The 21,555-nt window shown below is 39.2% G+C and overlaps 3 protein-coding genes across 3 annotated transcripts; 2 read left to right on the forward strand and 1 right to left on the reverse strand.

Annotated features, from left to right (window-relative positions):
• The first annotated feature begins 220 nt into the window (after positions 1–220).
• apof (apolipoprotein F) lies at positions 221–4,069 on the forward strand. Its single transcript, XM_073467949.1, has 2 exons — positions 221–427; positions 1,565–4,069. The coding sequence occupies exon 2, from the start codon at positions 1,601–1,603 to the stop codon at positions 2,927–2,929; it is 1,329 nt and encodes a 442-aa protein (XP_073324050.1). The 5' UTR covers positions 221–427; positions 1,565–1,600; the 3' UTR covers positions 2,930–4,069.
• Positions 4,070–6,579: 2,510 nt separating this feature from the next.
• On the reverse strand, positions 6,580–9,073 carry LOC140997532 (G-protein coupled receptor 84-like). Its single transcript, XM_073467475.1, has 2 exons — positions 9,024–9,073; positions 6,580–8,021 (listed from the first exon to the last, which is right to left on the reverse strand). Exon 2 carries the CDS (start codon positions 8,011–8,013, stop codon positions 6,781–6,783), a length of 1,233 nt encoding a protein of 410 aa, XP_073323576.1. The 5' UTR covers positions 8,014–8,021; positions 9,024–9,073; the 3' UTR covers positions 6,580–6,780.
• Positions 9,074–12,006: 2,933 nt separating this feature from the next.
• On the forward strand, positions 12,007–21,420 carry stat2 (signal transducer and activator of transcription 2). Its single transcript, XM_073468182.1, has 24 exons — positions 12,007–12,228; positions 12,574–12,705; positions 12,822–12,966; positions 13,184–13,279; positions 13,873–13,965; positions 14,060–14,138; positions 14,295–14,374; positions 14,478–14,629; positions 14,913–15,071; positions 15,169–15,258; positions 15,459–15,518; positions 15,663–15,683; positions 15,801–15,894; positions 16,154–16,201; positions 16,346–16,429; positions 16,583–16,681; positions 16,795–16,930; positions 17,400–17,452; positions 18,045–18,130; positions 18,252–18,388; positions 18,512–18,700; positions 18,882–18,936; positions 19,159–19,250; positions 20,581–21,420. Exons 2-24 carry the CDS (start codon positions 12,575–12,577, stop codon positions 20,805–20,807), a joined length of 2,406 nt encoding a protein of 801 aa, XP_073324283.1. The 5' UTR covers positions 12,007–12,228; position 12,574; the 3' UTR covers positions 20,808–21,420.
• The last annotated feature ends 135 nt before the right edge of the window (positions 21,421–21,555 follow it).

The raw sequence follows: 21,555 nt of genomic DNA on the forward strand, positions 1-21,555 counted from the left end.
AATTTGCTCACGGCAAGAGGGAAGACTTCTTTCAAGTATCTGGGTCAAAAACAAAACCCACCGACTGAGAGAGAGGGAGAGGAGGGACGCGGGGGACGAGAGGATAGCAGGGCAGACAAACAAAAAACTGCTTTAGAGCACATGGACTTTCCCCACGTGAATCAATATTCAAGCCCTGAACTCCCTGTTGAGCAATGAGGCCAAAGAGAAGAGGGAGCTGAAAGACAGATGAGACAGAGGGAGGGCTGTGGGATGTCATGTGTAAAGAAGGAGATTCTCATTGGAGCCAAAGAGAAAGAGGATCGCTATGCATGTTTTGAGAAAGAAAAAAGGGGGAGAAGAGGGAAAACAAAAAAAGCATCCTACGCTCTGAAGCCATCTTTCTCGCACTGCTACGCTCTGGACTCCAGATCTGAATATTATTAAGGTAGGTGCTGCCGCAGGATTTCAAATAATGCAATGAAATTATGAAGTTGTGGGTGGAGCAGCATTTGTAAATCTAGTTGTAGTCAGTGCAGAAAAAAGAGGACATGTATTAATGTTTTAGCTCAGTGTGAAGGCTCTGTATTACGATACATTGTTAACACCGTTTTGCATTGCTAAAAAATGTTGAAAAGATTTTAAAATCCAGATTCTTTTGGCTTGTTTATAGTGTTTTTCCACTGCTTTATTTCCCTGCTGCCCTCCTCTAATGTGAGAATCATGACAGTTAAATAGTTTTTCTGTTTTTTATCATGTTCTTTATATACTCTTATAATAAGTGTAATTAACTTTTTTGCATTGAGATAGAATGATGGTTGTGCAGAGTTTGACTCTAGAAGGTCGTTTTCATGTTCCTTGCTGAAAATGTAAGTTTCTCTGTGCTCATTTAAAAAATCTGATTGTGAGAGGGGGGCTGATCATGATTTATGACATCACAAATAGTTTGGAAGTTTTTATATATGTATATGTATATGTATATATATATATATATATATATATATATATATATATATATATATATATATATATATATATATATATTCTGGAATTTTTAATGAATAGGTGTACAGAATAGAAAATACTTAATTGTCTACTTTTTGCGTGCAAATGGCAGAACTTTGTCTTTTTTTTGTATGTGCAAAAAAAGGTACATTTAAAACACAACATACCAACAGGCAGACAGGACAAATTAAAACACATTCACATGAAAACAAGAGTTACAGAAGCAAGATTAAAAAGAGCACCAGGTACTTGATGCTTAGGACTGAATCAGAGAAAATAGATATAAAGTTGCACATTGGAGAATTTGTATGCATGCCTTAATACATGTGTGGTCATCTTCAAATCATACAATTTGGAAAAATTAACAATACCATATAAGAATTTATGAGTAATTTATATTTTATATTTTAAACTGTCTACACAACTGTCATATGCTGCGGCCAATCAATCTCTTGACAGCACAATTTACTACGTTTAGAATGAATTTAGATTAGATTAAGCAAATTCTTTGTTCCGTATGTACAATGGGAACTCATTTGTTATGTTCTTGGCTTGTTTTTCTCTATGCTCCTGTGTTTAGTGGCTTTGGGGGAATAAAAGCTGTAACAAGACCAGAATGATGTCCTCCAAGCTGAAGTGGCTGATTGTGATCCAGCTCCTGCTGAATGAACAGGCTCTGTGCAGGGTTCCACCTTCTCTGGCTCCGAGAAATACTGTGCTTCCAGGAAATGACTTCCATGGAGAAGTAGAGGAGACAGCCATACAGGATCATCAATCTCTCCTGGGATCCCAACTGCAGCCTGGTCTCCCCGCTGTGGAAAAACCTGGTCCTGTATCGGTGGTTGCGCAAAAAGAGGAGAGAATCCAATCTGCCAAACGTGTAATATCAAACCTCAGAGCAAAGCTTCAGGAGCAGATTCAAGATCGTCTCCACATCCAGGGTAACGTCAGCTGTGAAGAGCTGCTGTCTGCCAGCACTGTGGATGACCCATCATCCTCCATGTTCCCCCAGGAGCTGCTGGGTCTCTCTTTGGTGCCTGTGTTGTTGGTAGCAGGCTGCCCACAGGAGGCGCAGACTCTGGTGCTCAAGCTGTATGACCTGCTGGGAATGGAAGATACGGAGGAGCTCCTGATGGAGGTGGAGGGTCTGATAGAGAGGAGGATGAGCAAGTCTGCATCTACGCTTGCACCTGCATCAGCAGCATCGCCTTCAGTGCGGGATGAAGCAGGGCGCCACATAGAGGCTGTGATGTTTAACATCCAGCAGCTGGCCATGATGGGAGAAGGTATGTCAAAGCAGGAAGGGCACTGTGAGGGTTGGACCAGGGTGAATGCAACCACACTGGTAGGAAGAGCTGTGGACGGAGTCACAGGTGATCTAGAGGAGGCTGTGAACACCTGCGAGAGACTGGGAGTCCAGTGTGCTGGTGTGACCAGCAGTGGACTACTCAAACCTGGGAAGTATCAGGCAGTTTTTAGGAAAGGTAGTCGCATCCTGCCATCTGAGTCCACAGAGTATGAATGCTGGATCCGTCAGTGCAGTGCAGAGGAGGATGTTTCGATCCCTACTGCTACAGGTCGCAGGATGAAGCGAAGCCCCCAGAGGAGCTGTATCAACAAAAGTGAGGAGCGTGTGTACAACGTGGTGGAGTGGATCCCTGGGGTCAGCACCCTCTACAACCTCGGCACAGCTGTGTATTACGCCTCAGTCAACTGCTCTGAAACAGCCAAGGAGAGAGCCATCCTCAGCGCTGTTGACCTCAGCACGGATGCTCTAATGGTCGCCACGGGAGGGACTGCAGGGGTTGCAGGCTACGCTTTGGGTGCAGGGGTGAAGACCGGTGTGAAAGCTGGCGTCAGGTATCTGCTCAACTCCATGAAGGAGGAAGACGACGTGCTGGTGAACCAGTTTAGCTGGGAGGAGGGTGTCATCACCGTCCAGTAGACTGGAGGATCAAGAAATCAGCCTGTGAAGCTTCAGCAATAAAAATCATTAAATTTAGTATATACATTTTTTTGAACAATGACCCGGGATAAATGTTTGTTAGCTGTTATGGTTGAAGAGTAACACATTGGTGTGTGACTGCGCAAGCAAACTTTATTTGACAAAATATAGAAAATAGTTATTCTCTATTGAAGATTGTGTCAGTTAGTCAGTAAATTTAAAGGCCTAATTTGCAGGATTGTCACTTGCTGTTGATAAACACATCGGTCAAAGTTGGCCCCTCCTCCCTGGCTCGATGGTAGAGAGAGAGAGAGAAACAAATACACAAGCCAGCCCACACCTTCGCACAACCCTGCAGATTTTGTGTGAATGCAGCTTTAGAGCAGGCCTTGCCTCTCTGTTCTGTGTGTGTGCGTGTGTAGATTCCCCCACCCTCGGTCAAACAGACACACAGACCTGCAGCTCTTTATAAAACACTGAGGGCTACAGAGTTGCTAGAGAGGCAAAGATCTATAGAGTCCAGCCACACACCACCGCCCAAAGGTTGAAGCCCAAACCACACTGAAAATAAAATTAGAAAGAAAATCTTAAAATTCAGGCAGAGGCCATCCAAAAACTTTTAGTGCGTGATAAGTGGTGATAGAGATCACTTTGTATAAGTCCGGACTTTTTTTTGTTGTTGATAAAATCCTGCATATTATGCCTTTAAGAAAAAAATGTTTTTTTTTTTGAGAGACAAGATCTAGCTTAAAATATGATGAAAATTACAAATTCATTGTAAACTATGTCAATAATATAAAAATATAAGCTCATAAAGTAAGCTTTGAACCTTTTGCGTCGTAGAAAACTAGCTCTTTTTGTGTATAATGAATAAAATAGTTGAACAATTTATCATATTAAGCAGCAACTTTTGAAGAACTGGTCTCAGGAAAGTAAACCTTCAATCCCTCAAGAATTTTTTTTTTTGCCTTCCATCCAGTGTCTTTACTTCTGTTCACTGTCCTTCATTACTCTCATTGTTTGTCATGTCATGTCACATTCTCACCTCTGGTGTAATTGCAGGGACAATAGATGGAGAACTAAAGTTTGTTGTTTTGTGTGTGTTTTTCCTAAATGTCAATAAATTGTACTTTAAATCTGTGTGCATACAGTGATTGTCAGTGTGGTAGTCAGTGTTGTATAAAAGTACCCAAAAGTTGTAATTGAAGTGAAGATAGCATGTTAAAATATCTGGAAAAAGTGAACAGCTATCTGGTTATAAATGTACTTAAGTATCAAAAGTACAAATAAAAGTAAATTACACACATCATTCAATTTATTTGTATACTGCATTATATGGGTCAACCAATTACCAGTTATTATCATATCCATTTCATTATTTTTCTGATTATCAGAAGGGTTTTTTATCTGATTCCTGATAAATTAATTTAAAATTTTAAATCCACTTCTTTGGCATTGATGCAGCATGCAATCTGCAAAGTAACTTACGAAAGTAATCAAAAGAAATAGCTGCTTCCTCAACCTCCTCTCCATACAAAACAGTTCAACACATCAGTCACTCGTGGCCATGTGTAACAACAAACATTTGATGTGCTACAAAGGACAAGTAATTAAAAGTGAACCACAATGATAAGTGTTGGTTACACTCTTTTAGATTATTACAATGAAGGCAAATTTATTTTACTCTTGTTTAAAGGCCCTAGCTGATCATTATAAACAGAGCTGAGTAAATAGTGACGGTCAATAAAAGATCCCTCTTCTGATTCTGAGCACCGCAATGTGAACTTTGCTCTTATATATACCAAACAGCTAAAAAAAGTCCACGATTCTTAATTTCTCAGTCTATTAGTCAGCCTGATGAATCCACAGTTAGTAGCTGTCTATATAATATACAGTATAACTAATAATACTTCATTAGTGCTCTAAATGTAGTGGAAAGAGATAAGGAACAAACTGGGTTCTGTTTAATCAGATAAGTCCAACAGAACACACAGCCTGCTTCCTGGTAAGGGAAAGAATGATTTGATTTAATTAGAGGAGCTACACTAGTTTAAGATCTATTTAATAATGTTAGATAATAGGCCTGTTTGTCTGGAGGGAAAATAACCTTGGATTTAAATCTCTTTCTCAGGTTTTCCCAGCTATCCCCAGATATAACAATGTTTATTTATGCTGTTATCAAATGCAGGTCAGGTCATAAGATGGTTGAGCAGGTGTGCTGAAAACAGATTAACACCTTCTGATGACTGCAGGCAGCTGGTCGAGGTAAAATTGTGTGTTGAAGCTCCAGCAGCACTGTGACTATTTATTTTTTTATAACTTATCACTCTGTTTGTAGAGAAAGAATACCATATACAATCAGGACTGTAGCTGAAGACTCTGAGGTCTTGTCCTTCTCATTATTTCTGAGATTGTAACAACCTGAGGAAAACCTATTTTTTTGGCCTTTCATGGCTTTATTGATAGGACAACTTGAGAGATGACAGAGAGGAGGGATGACATGCAGCAAAGGGTCACAGGTCAGACTTGAACCCTGGGCCACTGCAGTGAGGATACAGCCTCTATATGGGACTTGTGCTCTACCAGCTGAGCTACTGGAGCACCCGGAGGTGAAAAGTTTACACACAAATTAAACTTAGATTATGATATTTTGTACATTGTCATGATCACATTTATAGAGAATATTAAATTAATGAAGTGAATGGAATTAAAATAATTTTCAGAATTGTACATAATTCATGGCTACAGCAAGCATTGTGTGGGGTGTTAAATTTGTGGTCAGTGAATTTAAGGATCTCAGAATTTCTATGAAGGCGCCATGATGATGAGTTTCTGCATGGCAAATTTAATTTTGTGTCAAGTATGACATCTACTGGTGAGAGTGGGAACTGACGGGATGAATAAAATAAATGCTACTGTTATTGTCACAAAACTATAATGTCACACAAAGAGCCAGTTGTGGACGACAAGATAGGTAAAGTAACAAGGTTATAAGCAGTGTTGTATAAAGTACACAAAAGTCAATTTTGAGTAAAAATAACAATATTATGTTAAACATCACTTTGGTACAAGTGAAAGTCGACCATACGAGTACTTGAGTAAAAGTTTTAAAGTATCTGATTTATAAATGTACTTAAATATCAAAAGTACGAATAAAAGTAAAATATACATATAATTACTTATATGTACAGTTGTGGTCAAAAGTTTTGTTTTTTTTAATAATTATAGGGTCTTCTGAAAATTCGACCAAATCTGTCAAAAATATACATACAACAACTCGAACGATCACTTTTTGGTGATTACAGAAAGTTGTGTGAATCACATTTTCACTGTAGCATGGCCTCTTAACTTCTTCTGAGTGATTATGATTGATAACAACTGGTTTCTGGGCCTATTTTAATAGGGCTTGTTTGAAACACCCACTAGACTCAGCCACAAACAGTACAATGTGAAAGTCTAAAGAGCTCAGCATTTACCTTTAAGAGTGCATTATTGATTTGAACAAGTCAGAAAAGTCACTTGAAGCCAGGTCCAAAGATCAACTGTACAAACAACTGTTAGTAAGTATAAAGTGCATGGCAGTTGTGTCACTGCCATGATCAGAAAGAAAACGCAAACTATCATCTGCTGATGAGAGAAAATTGGTCTGGATGATCAAGAGTCAACCAAAAACTACAAAAGGCAAGTCTGCGATGAATTAGAAGCTGCTGGAAGACAGGTGACAGTGTCCACAGTCCAAGTGTGTTTTGCATCAACATGGGCACGGCACATTAAAGCAATACAGTTGAGAGGAAAGATATGTTTGTATGTATATTTTTGGCTGTCTCTTTCAATTTCAGGAGGTCAGGTGCTCAAAGAGATGACCACCATGTCCACAGGCAGGTAAACGGTGCAGCAGCCCTGGTGAGCAGCACATGGTAGGCCTGTCGAAACTGTCTGTTCATGACAGCATAGAGCACAGGGTTGATACAGCTGTTGAGCCAGGTGAGGTTTCTACAGATCATGTACAGAACCCGTGGGGCACGGTCATGTTTGTCGGCTATGTTGATTAACAGGAAGGGGACAAAGCAGACCACAAAACCCAGGAAAACAGTTAAACACATGCGTGTCACATGCTTCATCTCGTTATCATCTCCTGAGGCTGAGCAGTGGGACGAGGAGGCTGCATTTGTGGGAGCAGGTGTGGGTGAAGGTGGTGTTGTGATGATATCAGGGGGAGACTTGGTTGCTGATTCGGCTGCGGCAGAGCTGTGAGTAGACTGAGAGGACTTTTCACAATTGATCTCATCTATAGTTGGGGCTAGTTCTGCCTGGCTGCTCATCTCACAGCTACATGTGTTGGCCATGTTGCCCTCCACTCCACTGTCATTGGTGTCTTGTGCTGAAGAAGCTGGTTTCTTCCTGGAGGATCGGCGGCTGAACCTATAGCGGAGTAGAGCTTGTGATGCAATCCGGACATGTCTGTAGATGAGGAGGTAGAATATGCCAACACATCCCAGACCGACAAAAAAGCAGAAAAAGAGCAGGATGGTGGGGTAGGGATGGTACATCTTCCGGTCGATACTACATAAGCACACCTTTGGCACAAACATGTAACCAGGCCATAGGGGGGCAAGGCTGGACAGGCCTAGTGCCCATGCTGAGATGATGAGTAATGAAAGACCAAGGTCAGAGAAGACATGGTCAAACACAGCCCTCTTTGCGACCATGAGATATCTGCTGCCTGCTATCAGGCAGAGGGTGATAATGGAGACAGAGTTGGAAAGGAAGACGAGCAGGCCGACGATTCTGCAGCACAGCTGACCAGTGCGCCATCTGAGGTGTAGATAGGAGTCAACTAAGATGGGCTGCAGTATGGTGCAGTACAGGAGATCAGCTAGAGCCAGGTTGACGATGAGCACATTGAAGCGTGTCCTCAGATGAGGATCTATGACGAAGGCCAGAATGGTCATCATGTTCCCCACTGTACCTATGATGGTCACAGCACATCCGCACAGCACAGCAAAGTAACGGTAGCCGAAGACTGAAGGACTGTAGCAGGAGAGGAGGTCGTCCTCTGTTTGGTTGGTGTGGTTCATCATCATTCTGTCAACTAATAAATAGGAAGCAAATTGGTCAACAAACTACAACAAACCACACTGAAGGAAACAACACAAGAGGCTGATATTTGAGTTCCATGAATCTTACTTTTATAGAATTATATTATATCCCTCTTCTTCATCTGAAAACCAACATCATAATGGAGAAAAATGGTCCTGGAGGAACAGCTTTGTCAATATCACCAACTGGCCCACTTGTCCAATAAAGATGTTAAATAATAGGGATGTGCTTTTTACTACTCAAAATTAATAGTACTCATAAAAACAAAACACAATGACACATTTAAACACCACTGTCAGTAGCAGTGTTGTCAAAAATATTGAAAAATATCAATTTTGAATGTTTGAAACAGTTTCAATACTCATTTTACACAGTATTGCTACTGATACAAGCTGTGATCTCAAGTAATGCCTGACTAAAACAGTTGAATATTATCTGGGACTGTGCAGGTCATTTAATTGAAAACTTAATATAGAATAGAGTCAACTTACATTTATATTCATTAAATATACATACAGTATATATGTATATATAATATATATTTGTATGTGTATATGTATATATACAGTATATGTTTATATTTGTGTGTGTGTGTTTACAAATAAAAAAAGATGATTACTCTATACTTTTGACCAATCCTGATGTGCAAATGGAGCACTCAGTTGTCATGCCTATCCCTATAAAATAACTAGTGAAAGACTGTAGCCTGATCTGTTGTCTGTCTTTAAACTAAATAAATTGTACATGCTGCCATTAGCACATTTTGCTGCTCACAGTTAGGATAACATTTGAATCGTTTAGTCTAAACTGCCCATCCCATGTACTAATACACCAGGGTGTTGTTTTTAAATTGCCGGTTTTACCTGACAAACAGTTCAAGACACAAGCGATGGCAAACAGCATTCAGCCATTTGTCTTCCATCATTTTACTGTAATCACTTTGTCAAACAAACATGTTAAAACAAACAAAAAGTTGCAATGTTAAATTTCTAACCTTTAAGTTGATGACTTCCTCCAGTCGTTGGTGAAGTGTATACAGTGATCTCATCTGCTGACAGTCAGTCTTCCTGTTAAAGTGTAATTTTAAGGACATCCTCTTTCTCTTAGTTGCTTCTACAGACACTGATTTTTTCATTTTCATGTCTTAATGCTTGTTTGCTCGGTGCCCTAACCTGTATAAATGCAGATACACTTAGTATAACTGTTATGTTCTTAAGTTGCTTATTACTATACTGTACTGTATATACAAACACATAGTGATTTGAAATATTTGAAAAAATGACTCACTGCGCACACTTTGTACTCAAATCTTATCTCATCTTGTCTGATGTGAACACAACAACTGGGTGAATACGCTAAATTACTCTCCTTTTCAGACGCGATGCTATGATGTGTATTGAAGTTAAGGCTGTTGGCTTGTTAATATCTTTCCATCTGTCTCTGTCAAGCAGCGCTTGAACATTGTTCAGTCAGCGCGGAGTCTGAAAGAGACTGACGTTAAAAAGTAACCACTGTGTGTGGCTTCTTCTATTACAAGACTCTGTACCATCAATGATTTTTGAAGGTGTTGTTTAAAGGTAAAAACATTACATAATTTTGCTAATAGGAATGATAGGAATCAGAACTTCTTTGTAATGTGCTCACAGAAAGTTAAAGTTTAACAGAAACCCAGTCCTCGCCACCTCTCATTCAAGTGTGACCAGTGCCACAGGAGAAAAGGGAAGTCACAGGTGGTCTAGATAATTCACCACTTCCTTTTTAACAGAGACCTCACTCTGATAGAAACATTTGTTTGTAGTCCTCAACAATAATCATAGAGCTAGACAAATAGTTATACACTTCTTGTGTCTATCACACAGGAGTAAATGTGTGAAAATGTCAGCAAATGCAGAACTACTGAAGTTGTTAGTGATTTAATCCCATTAGGTCACAAACAGAGAGCTAAAGTGTACACAGCTTCTATGTTGAACTTGTTAAGTCTGATGATTGTCATATAGTAAGTGATAAAGAGATTCTCTCTAGAGCCTCCAGATGTGTTACAGTACATTTCAGGTACACGGGAGGAAGACGGATACATTTTTTTAAATTCCTCAAATTAAGCTTGATGACATTTTTGTGTGTGGTTTATAACTTAACATCTTACATCACTGATCATTTAAAGGCAAACCCTGTCAAGTTCATTCTCCTTTTTCTCCATCCCTCCTAATCTCTACAATTTAAATTAATCACCCAGACGAACAAAGAAAGAGTTGACAATGGCTGAATGCAAGTAACATTATTTCATTAGAACATCATACAGGGTCTAATTAAACAGATACACCACTTTAATACGGCAGTTCACCCAAAAAAATCCCAAATATATTTTTTTCTTCTCACCTCTAGTGCTATTTATCCATCTACTATGAGCCAACTGATTATTGGCCTGGCTGGTTATAAAATGATAGTAATCATTTTTCTGATTACCAGACTGTGTAAGTAAGCAGTGTGTCTTTTATTTTATTGTCAATAAAATAAATTCATTAAAATGTGCTACTTGGTTCTGATGCAGCATGCAATCCGCAAAGTAACCAACAACTAAAGTTATCAAATAAATGTAGTGAGTAAAAAGTATAGTATTTACCTATATATATGTATGTATGTATGTATATAGCCTATATATATATATATATATATATATAATATATCTTTATATATGTAGTAGAGTGAAAGTACAAGTACCTCGAAATTATATTTAGTACAGTAGGCTTGCGTAGATGTACTCAATCGATTGGCACTCATCACTGGTTAGTCACTGGAAGTTATTTATCATTTAACAACACCAGGGTTGCGAAACGAAATGTGTTTGAGTCCTTTTTATCAAGTCCACATCACAGAAAAAAGAAACAAAAAACAAACTACTTCATACAGTGGAGTGTGCAGGATGAACTGAGGAGGGTGATTCGTTATTACATTACCAGGGTTATTGTTTAAAAGGCAGTCCTCTCTCAGGTAGCCTACGACGGCATATTATAGGTAAAATAATAAAATAAGGAGCCGGGGGAGGGGGTGGTATTGCACGAAAATAAAACCTAAGAATTTCCGTGATGACAAGTCGTAAATTTAAGGAAAAAAACTCTTGACGTTCTTCGAGATAAAGTCATACATGTGCTGTATGTGCGATGAGGTTCAGCCAACTTTGCAAAAGGAGGCGATGTGGTTTTCTTGACAAACCCCCCCCACACCATTCATCGTAAATTTTAACCTCAGTAAACATCCGAGTTTTCTCGGAATATTACCCCCTCCCCAGACTCTGTTATCTTTTTTTTGCCAAACCCGCAATGGCCCTACTGCGCCGCCTTACTCAGAAGACGGAACTGTTTATTTGGAAAAATGTAAATTAACTGATACAAATGAACACATCCAACAAATTTTTTTATATAAATCTATTCAATAATATGAAAAAAAATGATGATTTTCGTACACTTTACCTAGTATTACAATTATGTAATAGCCCACTGTACTTTTTACTTCATTATCTGACCGCTGCACTTTGTGATTAAGGAAACAAATATAAAAACATCGACATGCTTAATATCAAGTAAACCATAAAAAATGTTGCGTTGTTATCAAAATTATAAAATAGTCATAGTTATGAAAGACACATAGCCTATATTGTTGTTTCCTGATTCGGAGGTGAGTGCGTCACATGTGTGTTTCATCACTCTCACAGCCTTATTTCTCGGGAAATCCTCAGACAGGGCCATAAGTTTCTATTTTGTTCACCACGCCCCCACACGACTGATTGACGTGGAAGTGGACCAATAACGCGTGGTGTTTTGTGTCCGGATCGACCAATCAGCTGTTAGCGCTGAGCTCACTCGGAAACTGCGCGACCTGACTCGAACATTTCGGCTCTTTAACTGCATTAACGGCAGCTGTGTCAGAGCCAAAATGGCGTCCGTGATTCGCTTATGAAGAACGACGTGGGCGGGATTAGTAGGTACCCAATAAAAAAGAGAACCAAGTGAAGAAGAAGACGGAGAAAATAACATTCACACGCCTGTCGTCTGTTTGAAGGTGTTTTGTCTTCCTAACATCGACAACAGCTTGCTAGTAACACCAGAAAACAGCGCTAGCAATAGCTATGCACTTGTTTTAACACCAGTTAGCTAGCTAATAAGAGATTTCTAAGTGGACTGGGACTGACTGCATAAAGTGAGGTGAGTAAATGTGTTGTTACTGATGGGTCGAGCCTTGTCTGCGTTGTTGACTGGCAGTCTCTCCGAGAGTTAGCTAACACACAAATAAAATACGCTCCAGTAGCTTGCTAAAACATATTTTGCAGCCGTAACATGTTATAAAGTAAGTTCACAGTAAGCGCAGGTCGTCTCTTTTGAGTTTGCACTTTGCTCCCTAAACTGTTGATTGCAGACTTGTATGAACCAGTCAAATTTCAAGATTAAATGGCACCGTCTCTCAGTTCAGATTTGCACAAGTACTCATACTGTGTACACGTGTCAAGTGTGGTTTGATGTGTATGTTTGTGATTTCCTGATCAACCTTAGGATGGCTCAGTGGGACAGACTGAGGCAGCTGTCTGATGTGTACAGGCAGGAGTTACATGAGCTCTATGACAGGGATGCTTTGCCTATGGATGTCCGGCACTACCTGTCAGTTTGGATGGAGAAGCAGGAGTGGTAAGGCAGCACTATCTTTTTGCCCCTTTTATAATCCATCCCACACTATGCCATTCAGTGATGCAGTAAATTAACCTGCTTGTAAAACACTGCTTGTATACTGTTTTGTTCTGTAGGCTACGAGCAGCACAGGACCCTGACAAGGCTATGGTGCTGTTCCAGGAACTGCTGGCAAATCTGGATATCCAACACAGCCGCTTCGTCCAGGAGGAGTCATTCTTACTGCAGCACAACATCAGACGCTATAAACAGAACTTTCAGGTTTGTGTTGATAGGATTTGTGGAAAACAAAAACATTGGCTGACATGTTTATTTTAAATTGGAAACATCAATTGCGAATGTGATGAGCAAGGCTATTGAGTACATCTTTGCATGTAGCATTCTTGGTGTTTTTTCTCCTACCCTGCCTGTGCCTGCCTAATAATTATAAGTACCAAACAGTGACTCTGACATCCATCTGACCTCTCTCCCCTGACAGAAGTACCAGGATGACCCGTGTACCTTGGCAAGGACAATCCTCTGGTTTTTAGAAAAAGAGAAAGAAGTCCTGCAGAGGGCTGATCTGGCTGAGCAGGTTGGGGCAACATTTCCTTAACTTATTGGCATGTGAGATTTATTACATTGGAACACACCCTGCTGCTCATACAATAGTGTAATGAAAACAGCCTCCAAATGAGTTACACGCATTATGCAATATAACATGGCAGCTCTGTTATTTTTATAAGCAAATATTTTATGATGTAGTTACCTAATACATTGCCATATCTTGGCTGTCTATACAATACAACTCAGTGGTCAGCCATTAAGTTGTATTGGCAGGTGGACTGTGTGTCTGCAGAGCAGTTACTTAATTTATAACTTGTATATATTTAATAAAAGTTTACAAAATAGTATGTTCAAGGTGTTCATTGTATATTTTCGTTATATATTTTGAACTGTTGTGTGTTGTTCAGAGAAATATATTTACATTTATTAAGAAGGATCCACATGTAATGACTACAAACTACAGGACTGTGGGCTAGAAGGACTTTCCACGAAGCAGTGATATTATTTTAACTGGCACTCTCACACTTTATTATTTTCTCTCCAATAATATAACCCAGTATCACACCTCAAAACCCATTTTATATCTTTTCCTGCTCCTCCTGTGCCTTTGCTTTGTTTCAGGTCCAGTGTTTGAATGTAGCGCAGGAGGCCATGGAGATAAGCAGCCAGCAGGACCTTGAACGTAAAATGGCTGGGCTCAGGAATGACTTGCAGGTGCAGATTATGTTGCCTCGTGCCATTATGTTGTGCTTTGAAGACGACAGAGATTACAGTTCATCATTGTTTTCTCTTTACTTTTGGAATATAGTGCATGGAACACACAATGTCATGTCTGGAGGAGCAGCAAGATGAGTTTGATTTTAAATTCCAAACCTACAAAATGGAAGGTAAGCTGATTGAAAAGGTCTGGTTATATTTGCATGCTTTGATAATGTTCTCTGAGGATGAGTAATAAAGTGACATGAATCACAGCTGCACGTTCTCCTTCGTTTTGGTCTGTCTTATGTGGAAACTGTGACCCCGCTGTGGAAACTGTCATGCAGCTGTGGTAGACGAGGCCGTGAAGAAAGAACAAATGAAATTTTTTCAGTTACTAATCAACAGACTGGATGAATGTAGAAAGGTATGGAGTTATTAATATTTTTAGATGACACCTCCATCTTTTAAATTCTTTTCCTATTTTATTCTTTAATTTCAATTTTTGTCTCATACAATCAACTTCTTAGAGCACACTGTCAGACCTCCATAAGCTGCTGGACAAGACTGAGGACCTGATCAACTTGCTGGTGAAGAAGGAGCTGATGGAGTGGCAGAGGAGGCAGCAGAAAGCCTGCATTGGTGCTCCAGACAATGTATGTCTGGATCAGCTTGAGACCTGGTATGTCCATCTTCACCTGCAACATCAGTCTTAATTTTTGGTCTTTACTGTTTATTATTGTATCAGTAATTCCTCTGCAGATTAATTGCTTGGCTAGAAAGTTCCTAAAGCTCCTAGTCAGCACAGAAATCATGAAAATGTCTTCCAGCTGAAATTTGAGACTTCTCCAGTCCCCCCACCACTATTAACGCCACAGCTTTCTTCGTTAGTTGGTGTTTTCACAATCTTTTTTCCATTTTGTAAGACCTGTGTTAACATAAACACTTGTCCTCTTGTTTTGTAGGTTCACCTGTGTGGCAGTGTGTCTGTTCCAGGTGCGGGAGTTTCTTAGTAAGCTTGAGGAGCTGGTTGGAAAAGTGTCCTATGCCAACGACCCTGTGAAGGCCCAAAGACCTGCTCTGCAAAGGAGAGCAGATACTCTTTTAAAAGACTTACTCAAGAGGTCTCTATTTTAGAAAGCATTTTCCTACTCTTTCTTGTTCTCTTAGAATTTCCTTGTGAAACTTTCTGACACTTTTATTTTACTGTGTTTTTTAAAGTTCCTTTGTGGTTGAGACTCAGCCATCTATGCCTCAAGGGAAAGGACCCCTGGTGCTCCGCACAAACGTCCAGTTCTCTGTCAAGACCAGGTCAGTGCCACTCCAGGCAATTATTACAATGCTGTGTATTTATTTGAATACACACATATATATATATATATATATATATATATATATTAAACGTATTTTGCTACATACTGTTACCTTGAAAGTCTTCCTGTTTTTTTTTAACATTATACTTATTAGTACCTTAATTTTCCCAGTTCTAAAATCTTCCACCTGACTTTCAGACTTCTTGTTAAGTTTCCTGAGCTGAACCACTCCATGAAAGTGAATGTGTCCATGGACAGGTGAGATTCCTCCTTTAGTTTCAGTTACTTTCACAACACACAATGCAAATGAGTAGCTGTAATGTCATGACTTCAAACAATAGAGGGTGGTGTTTCGTTGCCTGCCTGTGGTCACTGCTCTGTTTTTCTCCCCCTTGAAATTAGGGAGGCTCCTCAGATCAAAGGGTGAGTATTTATTTTAGAAAACTTTAGCTTACATATCAAGTGGGATGTTCAAAAGAACTGAAATAGACTTTCACATTTTTTGCAAATTTCGATTTTATTAATCTGAAATGTTCATAGATATCGGCGTTTTAATGTTCTGGGGAACAACACCAAGGCCTTGAACATGGCAGAGAGCCAGAGTGGAGGCATGGTGGCCGACTTCAGGCATCTGGTGAGTGATAATGACTTGAGAAGAGAAAAAATATGACAAGTAAGAAAACTCTTCACAACAATTAGATATAACGCCTTTCGTACAATCCTGACAGCCAAATTATTCAGAGGATCAGTCCTGTCACATATGCTGATATTGTCACAAACACATAAAGAAGTCTCCAGCAGCTAAACTGAAGTGATTATTAGATGATCTCAAATTTAATCTCAGGTGGTAATATTATTGTTTGACTAGTTTTGTGTACTATTTTTGTCTGTAGTCTCTGAAGGAGCAGAAGTGTGGAGGTGGCGGCAAAGGAGCCAGTGATGTGAGTTGACTTTAGGAAACCTGAAGATAACATCTGTGCTTACCGTAATTCATAATTAAAGGTGATATGAACAACCAAATACTGATCTGTGTGTGTGTGTGTGTGTGTGTGTGTGTGTGTGTGTGTGTGTGTGTGTGTTGACAGATTTCTCTCAGTGTCACAGAGGAGCTGCACATCATCTACTTCAACACTGTATTTGAGCAGAAAGGCTTGTCTGTTGAGTTACAGGTGCATTTCCATCTGCTTCTTTTCTTGTTATATGGCTGAGTTAAATAAAGATGTCGCTAACCTGCAATGTGTTCAGCATAAAAATGTTATTATTGTTTTCATCATGGAACTATAATCTAAATAAAAGTTGTTTCTCCCTGGCACCTAACCTAGGCCTGCTCCCTTCCGGTGGTCATCATCTCCAACTCCAGCCAGCAGCAGAGTGCCTGGGCTTCTGTCCTCTGGGTCAACATGATCAGTCAAGACACCAAGGTGCAAGATCTGTGTGACTAACACATGCCATGTAGCATTTTGCAGTTTATTATTGGAAATAATTGCTTGAAATTTATTTTGTTTACATGTGTTAATGTGATCTCTTCCTGCAGGACGTCCTGTTCTTTGCCAACAGTCCTGCAGCTGCTTGGCCGCAGTTTGGAGAGATGTTGAGCTGGCAGTTTCTCTCTGCCACTAAACGTGGTCTGAATGATGCTCAGCTGGAGATGATTGCACACAGACTATTTGGTATATTCTGCCTCAGTTTCTTAAGTTTTGCTTATTTTACAGTTGATTTGTCTTGAAATAGGGCTGAATTCAGTGATCTGTGAGTCAGAAATTTCTTTGTATTTTGAGACTGATTGGATTTTCATTTAAAGATTAAAAAAAAACCCTAAAAATGTTAACATATCTTTATCACAGTTTTTCTTGTATCTTTCAGAGGACACTAGACATCTTTATCACATTTACTCTCTGTTTAATTATTATCCATTACTGTGGCTTGTCTGTGGAAAAGAGCGTTGATAGAATTTGATTTGAATTATTCAGACAGCCAGCAGAACTCGTGCCCAGTTCCCATTGATTTGTTGGATTAGGATTATGATATGATAGGATTGCACACTATAATTTAGTATCCTTCATGGCTTGTGAGCACATTTTATTACAGATTATGTCAGTGAATGAGAGGTGCTTAATAATTTATTTTCTATCCCACCAGGAAAGAAGCAGAGCTATGACAACTGCAAAGTAGCTTGGTCAAAATTTAGCAAGGTAAGAAAACAGTATCGTCAAAAAATATTGGCTCGAGTGATTCATTTTAGCCCTATCAGCTAAACTCGAAATACCTCAACTTTGGTGATCCTCTGACTTCTCCCTCTGGTGTCACCATGCAGTACACAGTTTTAGTTTTGAGTAAAATGCTACAGACATTCCTCACACCTCTCGAGATAAATTGTCAGTATTGTACTGAGCCCCTGATTTTTCCTCTAGTGCAATCAACAGGTCAAAATGACAGGTTGTTCAATGTTTTGGTTTATTTACATCTATTTATATTTATTTTTCATGTATTTTGTGCTCTACCTAGCATGGTAAAGTAAGATATCAAACATTTGAAACATCACCTGCTAAATATGAGCATATTTACATTGCCATTTTGGGCATATCAACCACTACTGTTTTTAAAATAAATTCATTGTGACTAATTAGGATTAAAAAAACAAATCACACTGTACACCTCAACTTTTATCCATCTTACAATTTGGTTTTCTTTCCAATGAACATTACAGCCGCAAAGAGCCACTAGCATGGCTTCTTTCTGAAAAGCCTATGTATTGATGACCCTTTTCAACCTATTTTGTCACAGGAAAATCCTCCTGACACTTTCTATGTGTGGTTTGATGGCATCCTTGAGATAGTTAAAACATACCTTGCAGACCTCTGGAGGGATGGGTATGTTTTCTCAACATTGTCTCACCTGGGCTCAATACAGAACAGTTCAACTTATGTCTTTAACTCAGAGTAAATGGGAGAAGTTTGTTGTTTTATATGAGACTTTCTATCTGCACTATAGCCACATCATGGGGTTTGTGAGCAAAGGCAAAGAGAAGTCCCTCCTCAAGAAAAAACAGAGAGGCACGTTCTTGTTGCGCTTCAGTGAAAGTGTCATCGGAGGAATCACCTTCTCTTGGGTGGAAACCACCATAACTGGTGAGATTTGTTTTACTTCATAATGACTCAAAGAAATTCTTTAAAGTTTTTGGATTGTAGACAGAAATACAATCAAGCCTCCTGTGTTTTTATCTATGAATGATCATCCTTCGTCTATTGTAGGTGAACCAGACGTTAAGACAGTCCAGCCCTTCACCAAAACTGACCTTTCCCAGATCCCCTTTGTTGAAATCATCAGAAATTTTCAGATCTTAGAGGCTGAAAATATCCCAGAAAACCCTCTTCTGTATCTGTATCCCAACACCCCTAAAGAGGAGGCTTTTGGAAGCTACTACTCTGAGAGGACAGGAGGTAATGACATCAAATGATTCATTTTCCTTTCAAACAAAAAACACACCTCACATGTCATTTCCTGTTTTGGTTAATGTTATTATACCTGTGTTTTGCAGTAGTCATTTGTAAATTTGCACGAAATTGATAGTGTTGGAGAGGAATGTGACACTTAAAATCACATCTAAACTCTGTTTTTCAGATGACAGCCCTTACATAAAGTACATCAAAACCAAGCTGGTGTTTGTTTCAAAGGAGTAAGTATATTATCCCTGTTCTTTTGGATGATTTACAGCGTCTTGCTTATTTGAATGAAAAAACAAAACTGTTGTGTTCTAAATGTGCTATTTATACAAAAACAAGAACCTAAACAGCAAACTAAAAATGCACATACTTCATGTAAGAAGCAGTGTACCCACGCCCTTTTTTCTGTCATGAGCAACTGGTTGTAATGACAATGTTTGTTATTGGTCATGTAGGAACACACTGGAGGCTAGGTCACCCATGTCCTGTGACATGGCACAGGGTGAAGGCCTGGAGCCAATGAATGGCCTGTATGGAGAGGCAGCTGGTGAGTCATGGCTCTCCTTGCTGTCCCATCCAGCTGAAAATCCCATCAAACAAGTTGCTCTCCCTTTGTCAAAAAGCTTTGTGTTGCCCTCTCTATTTTGGCCTTGTGGTGAAGGAAATCAATGTGGACAATGCTTTCTAGAAAGATGTCAGGCACAGCTGTGAAATTGTTGAACTTGTGACTTATATCCTGTGGGGCTGTTGGCTGCTTCTACTGAAATCTAACAGCTGTGGAGGTGATTGGTTTGAGAAGCATGTTACTAACACATTCATTTGATTTATAGCTTTTTCATTCTACCTTCTGATGCTTAAGCACTTTAACATGTTGCTTGGTATAAGTATGAAAATCAATTAAATTACACTTTAAAATTAATATAGCCATAGGTTGATTAATGATTAATCATGAAATCAAAGGAAATATGGATATATTATTATTGTTATTATCACTGCAATTGTGGTAGCGGTAGCATTTTGTTTGACAATGATTAAATATACAATCAGTTGGAAATGTATCTTTCGTTGCTTGGAAAGGCATGCATGAGGATTTCGGGAGCAAAATTTGTCACTTTTCACTCCACGCTTGATGCATGTGCTTGACTGCATGCAGATCCTTGGAACAGAAATAAACTTCTTCAGATGATCACAGAATCTACCTGCCTGCACCTCTAAAACTCACTAATTAACAAGTTTTATTTTGTCATCTAAATCCATTCAAAAACTGAAGCGTAAAAACAAAGATTGCCTGCTCTCTATGGTTATGTGCCGGGCTGTTTCTTGGCCACAACCAGTCACTTCATGGAGCTTAGAATACATAGTGGATAAGATGTTAATGAGTTTAGAAACACTGGTTTGCGGCTTTATTACCATTCGACAGAACCAGGCTAGCTGCTTCCTCCTGTTTCCAGTCTTCAAGCTAAGCTAAGCTGAGTGGCTGCTTGCTGTGGCCTCACATTTGATACTTAAAGTGAATACTTTTAAGTATTTAGTTTACTTGAAAAGATGCAATGTGGAATTACAAAAGTACGAGTGCTGTACTTAAGCCTGCAGTACAGTCCAATCGAGCTAATCTTTCAGTGCAGTCACAATTAAATAGTACTTTAATAGTTGGATGAGATGAAGGAAAAGTACCGACTCTGCATGCAATTCACAAGTATCATGCACAAAACCAAATCCTTTTGGTCTGTACGGTCCAACCTTTATGTTTTCTTTGGAATCCATTGCACATCACATTTTTGTCACTCTCATTTCCTCAGTGAAAGCAGTACCAGAAATAACAACCAGCATTAAAAGCGGAAACACTAACTTTCTCTTGTCTCTTTCTCTGCTCTCAGAACAAAACGGCACTCATCCTCTGAACTCACCTCTGGAAATGTATCACCCTGATCCCATGCTGTCTGGCTCTCCTACAACCCCAGAGGAGGATTTACTGATGTATCTCAATAACCCCAACCTCTTTGATGACTCTGACATCTTGCAAAATGATTCAGGGCTACCTGAATTGAGTCTTCAAGGATTGAATTGCCTGCACCCACAAGCCTGTGGAGGCATTTTCCAGTGAGCCTCTGTAGTCTGTATTTTACCAAACCACTCTTTATCATTCATCATCAGCTTTTCTTTAGCCACTTACGTTACAACATCCATGTCACATAATTGAAGTGTACATAGCAAAACCAGTGATAACATGATAGTTTGCTCTGAATGTTGCTTTACCTTGAGGTAATTTGCACCCCCTCTAAGAATAGCTCTTACAATCAGCATTTGAATGCCTGTGTGCACTTTGAAATCATTCACCTTTTTTAAATCCGCTTTCATCATGTTGTACTATTGTCAAGAATGATTCATTGAGACTATTGAAGACACAAAAGAGGCACCAGGCACCTGCACTCGACCCATCAACTATCATGCTTCAGAAACATTTTGGTATCTGGTTGTGATATCACATTAAAGGAATGTGTTGGCAAAAGTTTATATGAGATATTGTACATTGCAGACACTGCACTTAATTTATTGTTTTAATGTTTATTGTGAGTTCCTTTGTGGTTGTTTTTATGTTCCTTCCTACACTTTGTGATAAACTACTGACATATGGCACTGACCTCCTTTAAGTTAGTTATATGCTACGCTTTTATATTAACCTGCTCATTTAAACCAATAAAGGGGAGCTGACTGGTTGTGTGTTCTGTTTTTAAATAAAATGTTTTGTTTCTTATCACATTATCACAGTATAACTATGATACAGAGCCACAGCTTGTTCTAGGTGGCGCCATATTCATTAAAATCATATTGAGACAATACAATTATCTAGC

The sequence above is a fragment of the Pagrus major genome, chromosome 6 (assembly GCF_040436345.1).
Source record: "Pagrus major chromosome 6, Pma_NU_1.0".
NCBI classification, from domain to species: domain Eukaryota; kingdom Metazoa; phylum Chordata; class Actinopteri; order Spariformes; family Sparidae; genus Pagrus; species Pagrus major.

Bases quoted from the DNA above. Each gene is read 5' to 3' on its own strand.
- apof (XM_073467949.1), top strand. From the start codon at position 1,601: ATGATGTCCTCCAAGCTGAAGTGGCTGATTGTGATCCAGCTCCTGCTG.
- LOC140997532 (XM_073467475.1), bottom strand. From the start codon at position 8,013: ATGATGATGAACCACACCAACCAAACAGAGGACGACCTCCTCTCCTGC.
- stat2 (XM_073468182.1), top strand. From the start codon at position 12,575: ATGGCTCAGTGGGACAGACTGAGGCAGCTGTCTGATGTGTACAGGCAG. The intron at 13,280-13,872 runs GTTGGGGCAACA...GCTTTGTTTCAG, and splicing joins GGGCTGATCTGGCTGAGCAG to GTCCAGTGTTTGAATGTAGC. The intron at 16,682-16,794 runs GTGCAAGATCTG...CTCTTCCTGCAG, and splicing joins TGATCAGTCAAGACACCAAG to GACGTCCTGTTCTTTGCCAA.